General features: G+C 35.4%; 1 protein-coding gene across 7 annotated transcripts in view; it reads right to left on the bottom strand.

The window, feature by feature from the left end:
* Positions 1-1,454: 1,454 nt before the first annotated feature.
* ATP2B1 (ATPase plasma membrane Ca2+ transporting 1) overlaps positions 1,455-23,178 on the bottom strand; it is a 128,493-nt gene continuing 106,769 nt past the window's right edge. For 3 of the 7 annotated variants that reach the window (XM_041738069.1, XM_041738068.1, XM_041738070.1), the window contains exons 16-22: positions 17,186-17,377; positions 16,732-16,945; positions 16,072-16,283; positions 12,196-12,303; positions 10,023-10,205; positions 9,524-9,610; positions 1,455-4,732 (exon numbers count right to left, since the gene is read on the bottom strand). In XM_041738069.1, coding sequence (XP_041594003.1) covers positions 4,421-4,732; positions 9,524-9,610; positions 10,023-10,205; positions 12,196-12,303; positions 16,072-16,283; positions 16,732-16,945; positions 17,186-17,377 — 1,308 coding nt within the window. In that variant the 3' untranslated portion in view covers positions 1,455-4,420. Of the gene's footprint in view, positions 4,733-6,850; positions 6,923-9,458; positions 9,611-10,022; positions 10,206-12,195; positions 12,304-16,071; positions 16,284-16,731; positions 16,946-17,185; positions 17,378-23,178 lie in introns of all 7 variants that reach the window. The other 4 variants (XR_005985183.1, XR_005985184.1, XM_041738072.1 and 1 more) reach the window with 4 other exon arrangements.

Raw genomic sequence — 23,178 nt, 5'->3', positions numbered from 1 at the left:
TAAAATGGCAGCAGTAGTACACGGGGCTCTTCACATCAATCCGACTTAAATCAAGAGATTCTCGGGGTCCTTCCTGCATCGAACCCATACCCGGACTTGGGGCGCTGGTCCTGGAACCGGTCTTCCTAGGATATAGTGTCAAGAAAGCTGTGCCAAAGACCGATACTGTATAAGCCCATATGCAACATTTCTTACTTTAATTTCCAGTTTGGAATGTCCTGTAGTTCAAATAAGGATACTCTGAATTCAGAGAATACAGATTACATATGCCTACATTTAGTATGACTTCTACAGGCTGAAGTGTTTTTCTAACAGAAAGTGAAAATGTTAAAGTAGTTAAGACAAAAAGCATAAACGTAAACTCCCAATTGAGTTTAAGGGACAAAATTATCAGTCTGCTGAAAAGGAAATTACATTAGGAAGATAAAGACAATTTCCTTTTTGACATGTACTGATGAGAGAAGTACAGAAATACAGTGACAACTTCCCTTCCTGCATGAAACACTCTTTATTATTATAATGTTTATTTAAACGATATTTTTTCAAGAATGTTTCAAGGATTATTTTTAGTTTATAACTAATTATGGTAATAAAACTATCCCCCTTTTCGGTCTATGAATGAGCACAACATCATAATTTGAAAACATGAAGGTTGATAAAGGATTCGGGCAACAGAGTCTGAGCAGGGGCAGAGGTTGGAAGGAAGAAGGCAGCTGCGATAGGACAATTCTCCAACACACAGGGAAGGAAGAATCTCAATGAGCAAAGACGAACAGAAACTCTCTTATTCAGCTGATTTTACAAAGGGAACGTAATTCAAAATTTAACCCTAATAATAATAATAATAATAGTAATAATAATAATACATATATAAAATCTAACTTGATTAAATGGAAAACATCTCTCCTGCCATAAATGTGGTACTTACACAGACTCAATAATTTACTAATAATTTCTACTAATGGGAAAATATGGTATTCATAATCACTTAAAAGTTCAGTCAGTATATCCACAAATTTGCTAATTTATGTTAATAATTTATTACAAAAGCCAACTCAGGGTAATTTGATTAATTTTGTCACCACAGAGTTCAGATAATTGCTATTGACAAGTTTGGATCATTTAATGAAAAAAGAAGTTGTAACAGTTCTTGTGAAAAACTCATCTTTTCTAAGACCAAAACATTACATGCTCGTTAAGACTGTAGTAGAAATGACCTAATATTGCTGTACAGATCAAAGAGTATGGGTAGGAGAGTAAGGACAAGATACCCACTTTTGGTCTAGGGGCAAGATCATGCGTGTTAGAACACCGATTCACTGTAACACAACCATAACATTTCAAGTACATTATAGAATTTTCATCAACCAGATTTTTAAAATTTCAAGTAGAAAAAAGTAATTCCAAAATATGATGTTCTGATCAATTTCAATATTCAAAAAGTTCAGTCCCCATTCAGAAACAGATAAACAGTATATTTATTAAATGAGTTAAGACAAATAAACTTTACAAATAGACAAATAATAAAAGGCTCAGTGGCTAAAATAGATGGTAAGCATCATTGAAAGAAATCAACACCGTCACGGTATCTCAGTTGGCTTACACGTGTAAAAAGAAATTTTCAAAGAGCAATTTCACAGAAATGAAGCCAGTTTTTTTTCTTATAAACAAATCACCATTTCTTGGTTCAAAACTGACATCTGTTATGAAAATTACCATATCACATATTTGTAAGATGACAAGGAGTAACTCATCTTCAAAGTGCAAGTAAGTCTATTTACAACCACAAAAAAGGCAATGATGAGGAGAAAAGGATTTTTAAAAAATATACAAAGATTAAAAACATTTGGGATGCAAAATTAAACAATTTTTTGGTTAGAGGATAAAAGAGAAAAAGTGATTGAATTACAGATGCTGATTTCAGCTATACATACTATATAATGGGATCCAAGATCTTTAACAGCTTGCTTGCATTTTTTTCTACTTACATAATGCTCTGGAAATTTCTGGTAGAAATTACAGTGTCTCAAAGAGAGAAATACACACTAAGCATGTCTTGCTACTACTTCATGGATGTCGTAAGACCCGTTTATGGATTAGAGTTGGTGTAAAAAGCCATTGCCTTGAGTTGAAAAATGAATACTGTAAAAGCTCAATACAAATCCTCCAAAGCACATGCACGTCTAAATCTTTTGGAAATTACATTCATATTTAAGCATAACCAAAATAAAAAAGAAAACTGAAAACATTTCCCTTTTCTCTATTCCCTATGCCTTGTAGGCTCTCCAGTTGCTAGGGTCAATTTTTAGAGTTGAAAGGGTTCTTCAAGATAGTCTAGTCCACCACCCTCATTTAGGGTAAATGATTTTCCCAAGGTCATGCAGCACGTTAATGGCAAAACCAAGACTAGAAACCAGGTCGTGACTCCTAGCCTTGTATGCTTTCCAGCATATCATGCTACCTCTTTTTACAGTATGATTTCGCTATAAATACCTGATGAATAAATGTACAATTACAAATGCTGACAGAGCCAATGTGTTTCTAAGACTTGCAGAGGATTACTGCAAAGGACTGATGGAGAGAAAGATTTTCCCCCACCCACCAAAAATATCAAGCACCATCGACTAAACGTTTCTTTGCTAGGTCAGCATGCTCAGATGTGGTAGTCCTCGTAAACTTAGTATCAGCCTGAGGATCGTATACCCGGTGAAATCTGGGCCCTAACACAATGCCAGTTCCTAAAAGGTAAAGACAGAGGCAAAAAGGGGGAGAAGTTCGACAAAAGAGAGAAACAAAGACTTCAATAACCCAATTGGCTTAGAGATGGGCATTCCAGCATATGGTTAATTATTTATATCTAAATATACACATTTTAGGACCTTTTCCACCTTTTCGTATAATCTCACTTTACCTAATTTGTTATTTGGCCACTTATAAATTAAAATAAATGTACCAAAGATAATGGTGATCATCATTATTTTTTTTTTGAGACTGTGAGACTATTTTAGAAAAACCAAATTCTATGAAGAATATGTCAAATGGTGAAATTGCAATGATTTTCTTAACATGATTCTATTAGACTTGCCACCGGGGGAATTAAAGCAGTATTTCATGGGGCTGTTACCATCTTGAAATTTATTCCAATTGTGGTTAAAGAGAACAGACTGATGCACGATATATGCAGAATTAAGTGAAGAAGCTGAAATTTCTTTTTTAAAAAAACTTTGCCGTGTATTTATTTAATAAAAGGGCATATTTATGTTTACAAACAAGTTTCAAAAACAAAAGGAAAACATGTACGCTTCTACCTGTTAACCTTTTTCAAAATGCCAACAGCCCTCATGCTGTATGAAGATTTCTAAGGATTTATTAGAAAAATCAATACAGTTCACTCACAGTTCACCAAGACATCACTGAGCTAACATGTTTAGACAAAAACAAAAAGGACTAAGGTTCTCTTATAGTTGGATAGTTTGATTTAATTTGATTTGCCTGAAATAACAAAAGCATTTCAAGCATCTTTCATTATGTAGTTATGTCCCACATTAAACAGTCTACTAAATTCTGAACAAAGGTTATTAGCAAGTTTTCAAAAATTTTAAAAATTAAACAGTTGTTTCAAAACCATTAAGTAGTAAATGTATTTAAGAAACTAATTAGGACAGATGCCATAACTTCATTAAACACCACTGCTCATGTTTTTTTTGTTTTGTTTTGTTTTGTTTTTTTTTGGTTTTTTTTAAACAAAGCATTAGTGTTATCTATTTGGCTATTAGTATTAGCAATTTATCTACAATATTTAACAAGGTAAATTGTAGGCAAAAATTTAGTACAGTTTCAATAGAAACACCCCTTTTTGTTTTCCTGAAAATACAGCAGTATTTGAAGGACTAATTTTTCTCTGCATCAGTTATAAGGAAGCTTCCCATCTATGAACAGGAACAAAAAAAGTATCTACAAACCTTGTAAACAGATCTGTATCATTTATAAACATAAATAATCCAAATTATTAACAGCCAACAGCAGAAATTAAAGTATCAATTCAATGATCCAGGGCTCTTTGCTTGCTTGCCCAGCTGTACTCCTCCCCCTCTCCCATCAAGGATTGAGATAAACTAAATCTCTGCTAATACACTGTTCAGGACCATTCTTAGGTACTACTGATGATCCACAGGTCAGCATATGCTGAGTTACTGTTTATCTGTCAGTTCATTTCTCCCACCCCCCAAAAAGCACCCTCAGTCTGGCAGAAAGCTTTGCTTTTTTTTTTTTAAAAAAATAAATCTACATTCGTACAAGTGTGTCTTCTGTTTGAAGTCCAAAGACAAGAATACGATCTTGTCCATCACAATATGTGAAAAGACCCAGTTTCAATTTGTTTCTTTACAATGCAGCTAGTGTGTTAACATTCAGCTTACAATCAGAGTGATGTTTCCAAACTATGTAGTGGGCTTCCTGGGGATGAAGAGGTAGCAGACTTGTTCATTTCTATTGTAAGGTGAATCCCGCTGTCAACAGCATTGTTATTTTTGTTGGGAGAGGGTGGAGGACTGGAGTTACGTTTTGTAGGAGCATCATCTTCAGCATCAGTGTCATCAATTAGGGGGATATGAGGCTCTGAATCTTCTATCCTAAACTCAGGATGTGTCATAAAGTTGTGAATCGAACTTCTTGATTCCGGTTTTTCTAACCCTTCATATAAAGAACTACGAAATGCATTCACCACTCGAATCTGTAAATATCAGAAAACACAGAAAGATGTCAGTATACTATTAGCTTAATTTAAAAATGGTTCATTTATGAGTTTGAATCCACAAACAGCTAGGTATGAGTGAATCATATTTGCATGTAATGCAGTGGAACTTGCAATACACTGTAAAAAAAATGAATATTTTAGTAGGACACTACAGAACAACAAAACCACATACTCTAAGAATTGAGAGTTACAGAATTCTAAGTAATATTGAGAAAATCTCATTGTCACTGGCTAAAAATTTAATAGCCATTTTATAGGACTTTTTTTTCCCTAAGAAAACAAAAACAAACAAACAAAGCAAAAACTTAATCATACACAAGCTTTAGCTGATTTTTAAAATAAAAAAAAATGTAATTTTTGAAAACAATTCAAGTAAGTTAAACAAAGTCAAGCACAGAGGGTTACTATTTATCATGCTAGGAATTAGGGTGTCACCAACTATGAAAAAAGCCAAGCAAATATAAGCTGAATGCCACAATGAACTCACATCTACCCCACTATTATTCCCGTAATTAAAAAGATTTAAAAAAAGACAAAACCCAAATAAATATCTATAAAATGCCATTAAACAGCTATAAATATTTGAGTATATGCCATTTGTCTATAAAGCATTAGTGTTTTTCTCTATAACCATTAAAACTTAAATCACCTAATATACTACAGTTCACTGGGAAGAACAGATTTAAAACAAAGCAAAACCAAAACCCTCTGGGCTTCTTCTGTCAACAATTTGGCAAAAACACAAGGTTTTTTGGTATTTTTGCCCCCGTATAGCTCAACAACTAGCCCCCGTTCTTAGAAGTCTACTGTATACATACAAAGAGGTTAATTAATGGGTAATTAACTCAAAGACATGGCTGCACACATTGACTTTAGGTCTTATTAACCCAGTGTCATTACAGACTTTCAAAACAAAGAAGAAGGACAAAATCCAAATAGTTGAGCATCTACTCACTATCCCAACATAACGTTTGCTTTTGCATGGATTTTAATGAATCCTGTTTAGTAATGAAGACATCATTTACTCAGTGTTAAATCACTAATTATTTATGACATTCCAGGAAAAAAAAAAGTCACCAAAATCATCTCATAGAATAATGAAAACTTAATACATTTCTTCAAATGGACATTCAAATGTATTTTTTTTAAAAAGGTAACATTTATTTATGCCCACTTTTTAAAGATCGTATACATCGAAGATGTACGCGTTGATGACTGATATACCCCTATGCACTATGAGATAACCAGGACAGTCAAGCTAACTAACAGAATTCATCAGCACACACAGTCATCATTCGTGTGTGTGCGGAAAGAATGGTTAGGATTCCACCCTCTTAGCAAGTTTCAGGGACCAAAGTACTGTACTGTCACCTGAAGTCACCCTGCTTGCTACACATGGATGGCATCTCCTGAACTTACCGGTCTTGCATGAGCTAAAACTTCATGCCCAGGACGAATGCTCCCCCAGTTCTCCCCACCCTAACCACCAATCCACGCTCCATTTCTAGGGGTCTGACTACTTCAGGCCCTCAGTTCTGGGAATTTACCCAGAGGATTAAAATCAGGATCTTGATGCAGTACTTGTACTCCTTTATTCCTTGCAGCATTATAAACAGCCAAGATACAGAAACAACCTAAGTGTCCACTGACAGATGAACAGATAAAGAAAATGTGGCGTATATACTGCAAGGAAATATCATTCAGCCTTAAGCAGGAGGCAGTTCTCCCATTTGCAACAACATATGCTCAGTTTTGATCAAAACATTGTCTCTCCTCAAAGCTGTCTTCCCGCATTTACCAAGCCCCGTCTGCTGTAGGCTGCTTTGCTTCTTGCTCACTTAGCTACAGCATGGTGACGTGGGGAAGAAAGGTTAGAGGTCTGGGTGTGAATCCCAGCTCTGCCACCTGCTAGCTGAGGAATCCTAGACAAACAATTTCCTCAACTATAAAATGGGAAATAACAATAGCACCTTACAGGGTTGTTACGGGATATTCATTAGTTAGTTAATCCATGGACAAACTTAAAACACTGTTAGTTTACAAGTATCAATGTCATATCAGGGCTTGTCACACTTCAATGAGCATGCAAAGCACCTGGGGATCTTGTTAAACTGCAGATTCTGATTCAGGAGGGGCCATCAGTAGGTCTGATATTTAATGTAAAGTCTGGAACACAATTATACAGAAATATAGTAAAGATAGCATATCTAAGGTCATGTGACATCCTCCAAATGAACTCAATCATTCAAAATTTTGCTAAAATAATAAGAATGAATATATACCACCTACGAGATAAATTTGTCTAGAAAATTTAACACAAAGCTAATAATCCTAAGGAAACAAATAGATCCAGAATGTAGGATGAGACAATTGGCCTGGTTTCTTCAAATGAATGAATGAATGAATGAATGAATAAATAAACAGAAGATGGATCAAATATGCTATAATATAGGACATTTTGAGGGCAACTGGAGAAATCCAAATAGGGACTGTATAGGACAGAATGATATCAATGTTAAATTTCTTGGATGTGATAACACAGTACGATTACATAGTTCTTTTTAGGAGGTATGTGCTTAAGTATTAAGAGGTCAAATGTCAGGATATCTGTCACTTTCAAATGGTACAGAAAAAATGTATATACTAATGTATGTGTATATATGTGTACACACACACACACACACACACACACACACACACACAGATAAAGCAGGCATCATAAACTACTATGAAGTGGTAAATCCAGGTGAAGGGTATTCATGCATTCATCTTTCCACCTGGCTCTACTTTGAAATTTTTTAAATATAAAATTTTGAGGGAGTCTTTCAGGATGAAGTCTTGTTTTACCTCCCTCTTATGGGATATAGAGACACCTACGTACCCCACCTTCCACTCCAGTCTCAACACCTGATACTACTTTTAGTACCTGTCACTGAGGCCTGCTTTCCTCAACTGGTAAGTTTCTATCAAAGATCAGCTCAGGAGTTCCTTCCTTCAGGTTACTTTTCCTGACTTCCCAGAGTCTTGGTGTTATAATAGTCCATGCTTCATTACCATGTAGAAATTTGCAACTACTTGTTTGCTTCCTATACTAGACCCCAAAGTTTGGAGCTTCTAGCACAGCTTTGGCATCCGGCAGGCCTTTTACCAGTGTTTACAGATCAAAACTAAAGAAACATTAATTAATAGCAGGGGATGAGAGGATGAGTGATAATAAGCCCTCAAGAGCTAGGAATGACGTGAAATCCATAGATACAGGGAGGGACGGACAGAGGGAACTGACATTAGCCGTCCCTAGGCAGAATGCCAGGCAATTTACATACACCATTTCATTTAGGCAGGTGCAGAACCAGGGTGATTTTTAAGAGAAAGATTCCTATCTGTTCATGTATGTAAATTTAACATCCTGTCTAACTTAACAGAGTTGTTTTTGTCCTTAGAGGACTTGTCCACTCTTTTGCTCTACATCATGTTGCTTCTGCTTATTAGCCATGGGCAAGTCATTTCAACTTCAAGCCAGTTTTCGCACCTGCAAAATGGGATCATTCCTGTTCTGCCTGTTTTACAATACTGTCAAAAATGACAAATGGAAATTACTTAAGCAAACGGTGAACAAACAGGCACCGAGTGAGCTGTCCTCCTTAACATAGGATTATTTTCTTCTTCAGTCCATTCTCTCCCCAATTTTCTCATGTTTCCTCATCCTTAAATTGGCAGGGGACCAAATGGCAAAGACAGGTCTCTGCCTAAATACAAGATTAAGCATCGCTATTTCAGCTGATTTGAGGGATGGGCTCAAGGATGGGGTGGGTTTAGATCTTTAGTGCCTCCAACATTCTGAGAACCCAGTTGAAGTAAAGACTATACTGCATAGTAAGGATGACAAGAGTTGTTAAAAGGCTTTTGGGGAATGGCCATTTACCAAGAACCTGAAAGAAAATGTTATTATTCTAGTCAATTAACAGAAATGATGACATTTAATGGTTTAAGAATTAATCAATGGTACACTTTCCCTACTTCTTGGAAAACTTAATAGAACATTTCTTATGTAGGCTGCAATTTTAAATTAAATTGATTATATAAATGAAAAAAAACCCATAAACACCACAGAACTCTGAAGCTTACACAGGGACCCATTCTCAAAAATAAATAAGTAAATAAAATCTATAAATTCAAAGCAAGGCCACGAAGTCTAGGCTAAGAAGGCAAACAACTGGCTATATACTGAGATCTTTTCTTCACAGTACTAACTTAACTTTTGCAAACGGAACAAGTCAAAATGTTAGATTCATTTTTAGCTTTAAAAATGTAATTTCTTGGTTCTGTTAAGTTTTTAAATCACATGCTTTTGGAAATCATGCAGTATGAACATGTTTAAAGGCATATACTCAAAAATTTATAGTAGTTTCACAAATTCTAAGCTACAATTCTATTCCCCATATTAACTGTCAGAGTTAGCATAGAGACAAGCTCACAGATTTCATATCTAATCTTTGGTTGCAATTGTTCCACCTGTTATCTAGCCCTCTAAGAAATAAAACAACAACAACGACAACACTTTGAAGTCTCAATCCACTTTACGAAAAGAAAGCTTTATGAAAAGCCTGAACAATGAATTTAAACATTAAGGAGAAAATGAGAAACGTTAGGTGTGTGAAGTAGGAAATGTTAATTTCATGCACTTAGGAACACACACTCACACCCCACAGTAGTAGAAGCAGTAGAAGAGGAAAACACTACATGTGTAGGGGTAGAAATATTTGTTACATCATGATGCTGGCTGGCGATGGAGGGTTGCCGCCTTAGAGCCCCCTGAATGGAACTTCCACTCTGGAAAGCATTCACTACATCCATCTGCAAGGAATCAGAGATTGTGACAGCTTGCTCAGCAAGAGAGAGAGAGAACAAGAGAAAGGACCATTCCATCTATCAACATATAAAAGTAAAGGAAAAGGCACTTTTTACAGAGCAGATAAATAGGCAAGAGGAGCATTTTGAGATGAAGGAGGGGGGAAAAAGCTAGGAAAAAAGGAGCTGAGGGGCATATAGACACATTCCTTCACCATCAGTTAAAACTTTCACTCATTCCAGGCACCAGTATTATTTCTCAAAAGAGTAAGTTTTGTGGGTTGGGAAGGCTAGAAAGGAAGTTAAGGAGCGCATTCAAACCTCCTCCCCAGGTCCCAGAGCCTTTGCCCTACCACCCCCCCCCCCCCCCGCCTCCCCCACTCCCATCACCGCGCCTACCTCTCTACCAGGCCCATACCTGAGTTTGGATTCTGTTCAGACCTCTAAACCATAAGATCTGGCCGCGCCGCAGTTCCCTTTCAGCATGGTCAATCTCTTCCACATCCTCTGCGAGCTCCTCCTCTGGGATTTCTTCCTTTTGTGTTCCATGGCCAGCTTCTTTTAGGAATTTTAAACGGCTAGTTGGAATTGTTGAAATAAGCTACAACACAGGGGAAAGAACTTAGAAATAAATCAAAACTGAGCAAAATTAAACCAATCAACCGTAATACAAAAGGCATAAGAAGTTGCATGTGAGGCCAACTATCGTCACCGACAAAGCAATGAGATCCTGTCCGTCAGGCTTCCCTTCTTAGAACAAAAAATAGTATGTTCTTTTCTTAGCTACAGAAAAGATCTAAGCTGGAATGGTAAGAAGTTTTCCTGAGTGGAAATAACCTGATTACAGCTTTCATATTTTAAGTAAAAATTTAAGACAGTAAAATATACAAACATGCTCTGAGATATATATGAACTTAAACTCACATTATACTGATTTCAAATAAAACAAAAATAGCAGGTGGTCTTACTGGATGCAAAGCAAGTTCATTTTTCATTACTGCTGAAAGAGTTCAATGAGAAAAAAACATGCCAAAATCCAGAACATCTTCAAGGTTAAAATGAAAATAGTTTTTGCTTATTAAATGTATTTATTTTTATGAAATGAAACTCTTAAAACTGGATTAAAAGTGACTGATAATGACACCAAACAGGAACAGGTGCCCCAGGAAACACAAAAGAGCACAAAAAGTAGTAATAATAAAGTAGTAATAAGTATGTATTAACTTGTAAGTGTTAACAGCCACTCCTTCAGGAAGTCAGGCTTCTTGGAGGAAAACAGGCACAGTCAGAATCAGAATCAGATCTGCTTCAAGACCATCTTCTTCTTCTTCTTTTTTTTTTTTTTGCTTCAAGACCTTCTTGACCAACCAACCTCATTTCAGAGGGGGAACAGATTCAGACACACAAAACCTAACTAAGGTTGCCTGACAATGAAAACCAGTGCTCCTTCTACTGTGGCACACATAAAATCAATAGACAATGTCAACCAAAGTCAGGAACTGATCCCCATTGGGTGTACTGGCTGTACTCAATTTCTTCTCCCTGAAATTAGCCAGAGGTTTTTGGAGGTTGTGGGGTTCTGTTTTGCCTATGAGGGAATATTATGAAATAAACACAATGGTCATCAATAAAGAAAGGTGGCCCAAGGATGGATCCTAATTCTTACGAGAAGATCTCTACTAACGAGTAATGCAACAGAAGTTAAGAGAAACCTCAGAACTTAGAAACACAATTAAGAAAAAGGAGAGAAAGGCATGTAAAGATGAGGTTTCAGTAAAACCTGGATGTTTGCTTAGACTGACTTGCAAATGACAATATATCAGCCCACACGAGTTACACACTATAACATGTTAATTTTCATTTATGAAAATATTAGTACAGACTATCAGTTACTTTTACACTAATGGTAACAGACTTGAACGGTGCACATACCATCACCACTTATCTTTTTAAACTAATGACATGCCTTTCTAAGTCATTGGCCTTTACCAAACATGACATACATCTCATTTTTCAGGCATTGTATTTTATATATCTATTGTCAAAGCCAATCAATCCAAAGAATTGAAAATGTCACTTTGTGGCTCATTTATCCAGATACCACAATTTTTATGGAAACATTCCTCTAAGTGAACTGAAACTCAAGCTTTTTCTCCTAGTTATATTTTAGATTAAATTACATAACAAAATGATGCAAAGTCTTAAGTATATAATATTGTAATATTTTTGTAAAATTATTTACTTTGAAAGTACAGAAATACGTCATAGAGCAAAAAATACAGATACCAGCATCTTAACCAGTTATAAATGCATCCTCTTAATAACTGCTATAAAACTCGTTCAAAAAATCAAATTTAAAAACTATGTACGAAATTTAAAGTGTTTTATTACATAGGCATAACCATAACAAACAACATATGAAAACAAATACTACATTAAAAAAAACCTGTATCTGTGAATGCCTTTTCCGACCCAGAATGGCAACCACTTAAATTAAGTAACAGAATTAAGGAAAACACACACGGAAACTTAAAAATAATTTTTTAAAAAAAATCACTTTAGGTTTGAACAAAAAATGATGAACTTTTTACCTGGCCCCAGAGTAACGTCCCCATTCCTAGGAATATTGACCATAGCCACTGTTCTATTGAAAGTTCTGAACAACTGAAAGGTTTTCCACCAAACTGCACAATTATTATCTGGAGGAATAATCAAGAGTAAATTTATTTAAATCTTTTAAACTTTACAACTCATACACTTCAAAAATTACCCAAATTTGTATCCTTTAAAACTCAAGCTGAATAACGATTATCCCGATGGTGACGTGTATTAACATATTCACAGCTGAAAATAAGACAAATGAAAAGAAATTGAAATCTCTGCTCAAAATTTTAAATGTACATTTAATGTTTAAATTAGGTTTATAAAAACTTTAAAAAATCTCCTGATCAGGAAGTTAATTTTATACTGTTTCCGATATGATCCAAGTAACTACATTCCCTTGTATTTAGTAGAATTCTTTGAACAATTTATGCCTTTCCCACAAGAGATAGTATACTTTTGTGGAAAAGACCATGTATTATGAAAAGTGAACATAATATTCCATCTTCCTTGGTTTCCTCCTACACAGCTGTTCATTCTTAGTTCACACTTAGATGTTAGGACAAATAGGAATCATTACAGTGGACAAGCAATTTGCAAAGTTCTATGAAATATGGTGCTTACTAAGGTGGTACACACCCTCAGAAATTTGCTCTCTCTTATAAATAGAAGTCCAATGATCTGCATAAATAAAATCATTAATATAGTGCTTACGTTTCTCTTATCTTCAAGGACCTAAAACCATATATAGGAATATTAAGAACTAAATATCAATATTCATCTTCTTGTGAGTTTGACAAGCTTCTCTTTGATATGGCAGTCAGTAGCTGCCTAATATTGAAGTTAAAGACAATCAATTCGGTATTGACATCTAAAAATTTTTTAAGTTATGAACTCCATTCTGTGTAGCTGTACTAGATTTCAAATTCAAGTGGTATGTATTTGTCAATTCCACTGTTCTTTAAAGTCAAGATTGTATACTTGTTTAGGTAGATTGCCAACTGTTTTTTTCAGTAGCCCAACTGGTCAATTATAACTAATTTGGTAGTCTTGCCCAGATTTTAAGATATTAAACTAAAATAATTTTCTTTGGTAAACCAAGAATATAAGCCTGAAATATTTCACAACATCTATTTGCGTAAACGTTTTCCTTTTCTTATTTTAATTTAATTTAAACTTTATCTTTTGGTAGAATAAGGATGTGAAAAGCCTATCAAGATGCTGGGCAAATAAACAACTATTAATATGACTGGACTGTTTCAGTTTTGTAAGAAATAATAATCTTTTCATTTTACAGTTGTAAGGAATAAAACTGTCTAATTACTTGTGGCATTTACTTCTGAGAACAAGAGACTAAGTTTCCACTTAGTTGTTAATATATACCTTACTCTTTAATATATACCTTAGATCAACAAGATACTACAGAATTGGGTAACTGCACAGATGCATTTCTTAAATGTGTGCTGAGGGAGCCTTGAATTAGGTGCTATCTTCTAAACTTTAGAAGTAGCTGCATTAAACAATTCAACAAGTTTTCTAATTGCAGGATTGCCCAAAGCCTTTGAGTTGTTAATTCAAAAAAAATAAATAAATAAATAAATAAATAAGAAGATGAAGAAGAAAGAGAGAGAGAAAGAAAGGGGGGGAAAAAGCAGCTGGCATTTGAGTATTTCCCTTCCACGGAGTAAGCTCAGAGCTTCATGTACATGGTATGGTCTCTTTTAACACTTCAGTAATTCTGCAATGTGACCTCATATTAGTATCCCCCTTTCACAGATGAAAAAACTGCACCCTGTCAAGGTCACACAATTAATAAAAGACAATGATCTGACCCCAAGCTGACTGACTGGGACTCCTGAGCTTAAAGTTCTATTATGTTATATTGCTTTAAGAAACGCCAAGTAGTGAAATAGGCAATATTTCCTATACTTATCTGAGGATGTAAGAGCAACTGAAGGAATCAATGTTTCATGAAATGCTATTTTGAAAAAACTTATTCTGTGTTAACTGCTACAAAGTAGAAGAGAGATAAAATATTTACAAAGAATTAAGGATTATGCACTTCGTGATCTGTCAAAAAAAAAAAAAGCTAAGAACAAAAATGAACCAGTAAATAAAAAGAAGCTAAATTTAATACAACTTATAAGGCAAAGCCCTTCAGGTACCTTTGTTCTACAATCAAGATTTTGGCTAGACAGTTCTAGAAACAAACAAAATGAGATATGTGTAAATCAAGGGCCATGTTTTCCTACCCAGCTGAAACTGTCTACAAAAGTGCTATTCAGAGTGTTGATCCATGATAAGAAGATAAAGAACAGGCACTAGAGTACAAATCGATGCACCATTTGCACAGCAGTACCACTGCTACTACTACCACAGACAAAACCCCCCGGCAACAATACAGAAAAACCCTCTGCTGAAATACTGTGTGATTAATGAAACAGCTGATTTATATTCTGACACATGCTCCTTATCTCACTGTGAACTGGTAATAAATGGACCAGTAGGGTCCACAGACCACACTTTGAGTAGTACTGGCTTATTTATAAGGCATTGAAGGATGATACTTCACATTAAACTGTTTGGGGTATATCAATCTTTGTTGGAAATCAAGTTACCAGATTTGCTTGATAGAGATAGGCAGTTAAATTTTCTGCAATCCTCATATATTAAAAAGATAAGATAAATCCAATTTTATAGCAAGTAAAAGCTAAAATTTTAGCTTGTCACGAACAATGATTTTTTATGAACCTGAATAAAATGCTTCCAGAAAATTCTTGTTACAAGTAAGCAACATTTCTCCTAAAGTTTATGGAAACTGAAAGCTAAAACAGGAACAATTATTACAGAACAATTAAGTCTAGGGTTTTGGCACCTAGAGTACACAAGCTGTGGCTGAATAAACTGTTTAAAATTCTTCATCTTCATTTTGAAACAAGCTCCATCACTGTCTGATTCCTTCTTTGAAAAAGCTCACTGTTTAATTTTAAATCTTTTTGTTTTGCCGGTATAGGTGACCCATGAACAATAGGGTTTTAATCCCACAGGTCCACTTATACAAATCTTTTTCAGTAAACACAGTACAGTACTGTAAATGTATTTTCTTCTTATGATTTCTCAGTAACATTTTTTTCTCTAGCTTACATTATTCTAAGAATACAATGTATATAACACATAATACATGCAAAATATGTGTTCACTGACTATGTTATTGTAAGGCTTCTGGTCAAGAGTAGGCTATTAGAGTTTTGGGGGAGTTCAAAAGTTATATTCAGATTTTCAATTATGTGGGTGGGCTGGGTAGGGAGAGGGTGTGTTTGGTGCCCCTATCCCATGTTGTTCAAGGGTCAACTGTATAATAAAATAAAAAACTGGCACATACCAAATCAGGAAGCAGCATTCAGAATCATGTGAAATTTAGAATATTCATTTCAAGTACTATTATTTAATAAACTCAACCACAGACATACAATTACTATCAATTGCTAGAAGCAATTAAGTGATCACTCTAGCTAGACCAGAAACCAGGAAACAGTAAGATTTACCTTAAATAACATTAAAATTATAATAGTTTTGATAATGACATAGAATGATCAGTAATAGATTATGTGTAAAGTACCACAACCACAGAATCAGTAGTGCAATTAACATAGTATTAGCTAATATGCTCTGCTCATATGTGGAATTTCAGGATAGAGCATATTTCCACTTGAGATAGGATATTTACAACTCTTTATTTAGGCGTCACTAAGACAATACAAAGAAGCCCCACACATATAGCAGTCAAGCAATTTCTGGAATAAGCTGTTTCTCTAATATTTCCTACATAATAATCAAATTTGAAACTATCTTTTCCAATTACCCACCTGTACCACAAAAGTGCCTAAAACAATTGTGCAGAAGATGGCATTATTAAAGATTCCTTCGAACACATTTCTTTCACCGTGAATTTTCCGGGCATTTATTTCGTTGAAAAGTTGCATCAGCACAAAGGTATTAAAAACAATAGTATAATGTTCTGAAGGAGGAGCATGCAAAGGAGCATTTCTTCCACTATCAATATCGAAAAACTTTTCTCCTGAAAGAATGAAAAATTACTATTCTGTAGTTATCATACAAAATAATTTAACATTTTAAGAAAAGTATGCAATAATACAACCTAGCCAAACCTTTATTTGATCTCAAATGACAGCATAGGGAAAGTTGGAAGAAACCTGGGGTTATCTTGTACAACTCTCTTATTTTATAGATGTGGACACCGAAACCCCAAAATTCTGATATTTAAAGTTATGGTGGAGCCAGGACAAAAAAAATTAAATAAAATAAAATCAGGCTCTCTTTATTTTCTCCCACTATTTATCATAGTTCTTCCCTAAGCATCATCCACTGACAAAGAGGATAAAGTAAAGATAAACAGGCAAACAGAACAACTTATGTTCCTGAAGAATTTGTAACATTAAAACATCTGGGATTATATTAGCTTGGAACAAAAACCACTGAAGCTTTATCAGGCATTGAATTCTTACCAGCAAATAAGAGTGTAAAGACTACTACAAGTTGATAGAATGCATGACCCAAAATATTCTTCATCATCGTGCGTGAGATGAGAGGCTTATTTCTACCATAAGGCTTCCGAAGCAAGAGAGATTCAGTGGGGGGTTCAGTTGCCAGAGCCAGGGAAGCGAGCGTATCCATTATGAGGTTTACCCACAGCATCTGCACAGCCTTGAGCGGTGAATCCTAGAAAAGATAGGTTTCCTAATAGACATTCACAACTATTCAGGGACTCAGCAATTCTCAGGAAGCCTTTTGTATTTAAAAACTTAAAGAACAGAACAGGATTACATTTTCATATTAATTAAACTACAATATTAATAAGCTTCAGGTTATTCAAATATTTAAGTACTTTAAAACAGAAGATTATACACACACTTTTGCTTTAAAAACAAGTATGTTTTAATAGAAAAACTGTGAACCTACTTGAGTAATACAGGCACCCGTGAAAGCAACTATCACGGCTACCACGTTAACAGTGAGCTGGAACTGAAGAAATTTTGAGATGCTGTCATACACATTTCGTCCCCACATAACTGCCTTAACAATGCTTGTAAAGTTGTCGTCTGTGAGAATAATATCAGATGCTTCTTTAGCTACATCAGTTCCAGCGATACCCTATTAAAAAAAATTCTGTGGATTAGAGTAAATATTTAAAACATAACTTTTAAACATCTGAAAGGGTGGTGTACAATAAACCAAAATTTACCCTTATACTTAATAACCAATGACTTAAAATTTACTGTAAAAGAAGATAATAGTTATTCCAAGAGATCTCTCAGAAAGATATTTCATCTAAGCAAAAATCAAAGAATAAGGTACTGAAAATAAAATTCAAACTGGGTTTAAAAAAGAAGGAATGAACATAGGCATCATCCCAAGTTCCTCCCAAATGTCACACAAGAAGTAAAAACTCAAAATCAGACTTAGTGGGAAAGGAGATACTGTAAGGAAATATTTTTTTAAAGATTATTTATTTATAAAAAAAACAAAACAAAAAAAAATAATAAAGATTATTTATTTATTTATTCATGAGAGACACAGAGAGAGGCAGAGACATAGGCGGAGGGAGAAGCAGGCTCCCCATGAGGAGCCCGATGTGGGGACTCAATCCCAGGACCCCGGGATCACGCCCTGAGCGAAAGGCAGACACTCAACCGCTGAGCCACCCAGGCACACCCCTATGGGAAATCTTAAGAGGCTGGAAAGGAGATAACCAAATAGTAAGCAGGTTGGCAGACCCCAGAGAGCTGAATCCTAAGCCAACAGTGGGGAAAGCAGAGAATTAACTTTTTTTTTTTTTTTGTACAACAGAACTCTCCTGTATAAGGCTCAGTACTTGGCAGCAGCACTGGAAGGAGGGTTGAAGGTGTGAATAAAAACAGAAGCATTTCTTTAAAGTCTACCAAAGACACTGAAAAAGAACCCCGAAGGTTCAAACTAAGAACTATGTCCACCAAGAGTAGAATGGGATGCATTAATAAGTTGTGGATTGATAAAAAAAAAACAAGTGAACTATGGCGACAGACAACACAGATGAACCTCATATGCATAATGATGAATAAAGGATGCTGAACTCAAAACACATAATACAAGATTTTTATGTTCACAGTTTAAGAAGAGACAAAAGTCATCTTCAGAACCCTAGTTATGTATGCAGACAGACAGGGCAATGATTAGAAGACAGTGTGATTGAAGCATCTACGGGTACAGGTAATACTCTATTTCTTGCCTTGCACTGAACAGGTCTGCTCACTTGTGATAATCCATTTAGTTGTGCATTTATGACTTAGTCACTTTTCTGTACATGTGTGATATGTTAATAACAAAATTAAAAGAAACGGCAAGTAGATCAAGGCCTCTTCCCAAGTCCATGCAACCAAGTGGCAATTTGCCATGCCCTCTGGCCTGTCAGAAGACTGCCTGCTAACCTATCTGAGAGGGTATGACAAAGAAGGTCCAGGCGGGAGGTACCAAGCCCCGCTGAGTATAGGGGGTTGAGAGCAACTGTTTAATTGAGTGTTGAGACCACCACTCTCTTTTCTCTACTTGTTCCTCAGAACATTGGTATTCAGGAGTGTCCTCCACGTAGCAGATTTGAAGATTCTTTTCTGGGAAATCTGATCATCTGAAGAGAAACAACCTAAAAATACTGCTACTCAAGGTACACTAAAGGAACTAAAACAGCCAAGCCAGATCACTTTACTGAGAAGCTTCTGGTTAACAAATCCTACCCACAGGCCCAAGGCTTTCTAGCTTCCTGCCGCTAAATAAGCATAGACAACCAAGAATCAATCACCTGACATCTGAGGAAAGGCTAACCTTAAAGACAGACTAAAACAAAAGGCAAATAGAAACATGGACTCTGCAGAGACAAAAGCTTATTTAAAAAAGTCAAAACCTTAAAGAGGTAAAAGATACATCAATGAAACATGAATAGGATGCTAAAACAAGAACAAAAAACAGATCCAAAAATAACTCTTGGAAATTAAAAACAATTTCACAATGTTGAATATGAGTTTATTTCACAGTAGAAAGTTGTTCTGCAAGAAACCATCATTACATTTCAGAAGACTGGGGACTAAGGAGAGACTTATATATCTCCAGAAACAGAGAGGTTCAAAATTCAGAATGGTATGTGACAATAAGGGAGGAATGAATTCAAAATTCTGAGCGAAAAAATGATTTTCAAACTAGACTTTTATATCAAGTCAGATTAAGAATCAAGAGTGAGAAAAGGGGAGAGAGTTCAGTCATAAAAGTTATGAAAAAGTTTAACTCTCATGACTTTTTTTTCTTAGGAAGCTACTGGAGAAGACAGTGTTACTCCATGAGGGAGTAAACCAAAACAGACGATGACATCGAGTCCAGGAAATACCAGGTCCGACATGAGAGAGAAAAAGGAAATCCTCAGGTACGGAGGAAAAAAACAAGACAGCTAGTAGCAGGCCTAGCAAAGAATCCACATTCAAACATGTTGGAAGATCTGGGAGAGGTATATCTAAGAAGGTAAAAATTTAAAAAGTGCCAGGTGATTCTAACATAAAGAATGGAGGATTTGGTGATGAGTCAGCATTAAGTACACAGGAGAACTAAGCACAAAAGTGAACAAATTTAAAAAAGCACAACGGATTTAAAACTAAAACAAAACAGATTTAAAACATGAATGAGAAAGAATTTATAGAGACTACTTCAAGGAAGTAAGAGTCATTATGGCAGACTACACGGTTCAGCTGAGAACAGCATCTACAGTCACAATAAGGACTGTATACTGGTCTATCCGAAATCATGATCGAATTCGGGTGGAGGAGGACAGGATAGGTGGTGTGCAAGTGCACATTATGGAGGTGACAGTGGTGTATGCCCGGTGTGCTAAATCCTTATCTTCTTTATTTTATTTTTTTTTTTTAATCCTTATCTTCTTTAGTGAGAAGTCAATAGCAAGTGCTTTGTATTAAACAAACAAACAAAAAAAGCACCATCATGTCATGTCGATATATAGGGGCAAATAATTAAGGGAAACAAACAGATAAAACAGTTGGTTTCCTTTTGTCAAAAAAATGAACCGAGAGAAATAATATGTGGTAGGGGACTTAAGCAGTAAATCTTATAAAAATGATTTGACTCTTTAAATGCATTTACTGTTTTGATAAACACCAAAACAGAGTTCAAATCAAGCTTTTTTCAAAAATATTCAATGAGGGAACAATCTTAATTTAAAATTGTAGCCTCAAAAAAAAAAAAAAATTGTAGCCTCAAAAAAAAAAAAAAATTGTAGCCTCTAGCTTCTAATCGGAATATTTTAATGTGCAACGTACTTGACACATCTAAGCCTCACAGGTTTTCCTGTCTCTAATCATTCCCTGTCTTTTTCAAATGCAAATCTCATTACTTCCTTGTTCAAAATCCTTCAAAATTTAAAAAGTAATTTTGAGATGTTAATTGGTGTCCAAATAAAAATGAGTTCCATTGTCAAGTAAGTTTGGGGAACTTCCATCAGAAAAAGTTAAATAGCTTTTTTTATTAGCTTCCCTGAGCTATGTGCTGCCATGTGAGTCTCTAAACTTCTCTTATTCCACCGGAAGCCTCCTTGGGAAGGGCTGCTCTATGGATGAAAGAACAAAGTCCTTATCTTAGTATTCGAGGCCCTTGCAGGTGCCACTTGTCAATCCTCCCTGCTTCGTAGTCCATTCCCCTCCAAGAGGACAAGTTCAACTTCTTAATAGGTCCCAAGGGGCTCTGGGCTGTACTTCTGCATCTCCTCTTCCCCATCCCTCAACCCAAATGGCACTTCTCTCAGAAAACCTTTCCCAGTCCCTCCAGGCAGTCTTCCTCCTTGCTGCACTGTCTTGTTTGGCAGCACTGGCCTGCCACTACACTCTGATTATTTATTTCTCTGCATGCTGAGCCTTCAGAAGACAACTACTCACTTCTATGTCTCTGGACCGGAATACTGACTGAAAACAGCTTCTTAGTGTTTGGAGAATAAACAAACAAACCCTTTATTGATCCAAAATTTAAAAAGATAGTATTTTAATTACCTCAGGGAAGAGTTTACTACCAAAGATGTATTTGGTTATAAAAATCCATCATGGCATTTAGGCTTTGAAGACAGAAATATCTGCATGTTATGGTTTACTGAATTTTGATAAGAATAATGTAATACAATAATATAATCATATTTTAAATGTACCATAGAGGCTTGCAATTGAAAGGAATTTATGGAGAGTGGCTATATAGAGATAAAGCCAGAGCTCTTTGCAAGCTAGTAATGTACTTAATATTAGAGTCTTTTTGTAAATCTTAATTTTGTCATTCAGTTTTAGAATATGAAATTGAAAAACTGAATAAATACACAGAGTAAACTCAAGCTTGACTGAACAAAAGTACTTTGAAGTTCAATTATTCTTTCTCTGTCTTTTAAAACAGATTGAGATTTTTGATGTGCTTAAAAAAAAAAAAAGGTGGTAAAATGGACCTAAAACCTTAGGACTTAAAAATGAAACAAAGCAGGGCAGCCCCAGTGGCCCAGCAGTTTAGTGCTGCCTTTGGCCCAGCGTGTGATCCTGGAGATCCAGGATCGAGTCCCACGTCAGGCTCCCTGCATGGAGCCTGCTTCTCCCTCTGCCTGTGTCTCTGCCTCTCTCTCATGAATAAATAAAATCTTAAAAAAAAAAAAAAAAAAAAGAGAAACAAAGCAGCCACTGTACTGTGTTCCTATTTGTAATACTGTATTAACCTGTATGTACTGAAAGCCCTTAGCATCTGCCTTAAACACTGAAATTTTGGGAAGAAAGCTTTTTATTTTTAAAAATGCACTGTATGTAAATGCCTTCATGGTCAGCTGTCCTGATGAAAGGGAGAGTCCTGCTAAATGCTCAAGAGCAGCAGAGAGTGATTTTGTGTTCCTAAAGTGAACAATGATCCTATTTGCCCACAGCCAAAGGAACAGTATTTAAATATTCCTTTCTCCCTTCAGCTACTTTTCACAAGTCTTCAGAAGTTCAGACAAATGTGCTGCCAACCATAATGAGCCTGGAATAGGGTAGGGTGGGGATCTCTGGGTTCACAGCTATTGGCTGAGGGCAGTTCACCCACATAATTTCCTCTTTCCATCTCTCTCATGCCTGTTGAAAGCTGCCACCATGGTGATGGTTCTCCTAAACTCCTATTTTAGCAGTCACAATATCAGGGGGACAAATCATACAGATAAACACTGGTACACATAAATATTCTGGTCTCTGAAATCTGTGGGGCAGGACTACGTTTCAGAATTCAAGTTTCCTATATTTTACAAAGATAATGAGGCACTTATCTTCCATCAAAAGCTTTCCCAGAGGGGGTTAGTATCCCATAAAAACATATTATTATCTATATAATGGCTTTGAATGTTTAAGTGGGACAAATAACTTCCTCATATCTGTTCAGAATAAGTTTTGGAGTCAAATGAGTCTATCGCAAATTTAGAAAGAAATTTCAGTTTTCAGATTTTTAGATTTGAGAATTGTGATTACGGACTTGTAGTTTCAAAAACTTAAAGAGAATACTTAAATTTTCTATGGCACCAAAAGTACAAAGATTCATTCCAACACTGAAAAGCTTCAGGAAATCGATTCAGAGATATAAAACAACCTAATTTCAATCATTAAATATTTATGTAGCATATGTATTTCAGTTATAAATTTTAAATACTTCACCCATACTATGGCTAGAGTATAAAAATATAATAATGAAATGCTGAAATTTTCTAGCACTTTAAATAATCAAATATAAATTGAAGAATCTGGGGGGTGGGAAGCAGATTTTTTCCAATCCAAATAGGATTAGAGCTATTATATATGAAATAATGACACCCAGTTACTCTTAACAGATGTTTGCAGTTGAAGGGAAAATTCTCAATTATATTTTTAACTTACACA

Source organism: Vulpes lagopus, chromosome 23, assembly GCF_018345385.1.
Source record: "Vulpes lagopus strain Blue_001 chromosome 23, ASM1834538v1, whole genome shotgun sequence".
Classification (NCBI taxonomy): domain Eukaryota; kingdom Metazoa; phylum Chordata; class Mammalia; order Carnivora; family Canidae; genus Vulpes; species Vulpes lagopus.
This window is presented reverse-complemented; position numbering and strand designations above follow the sequence as displayed.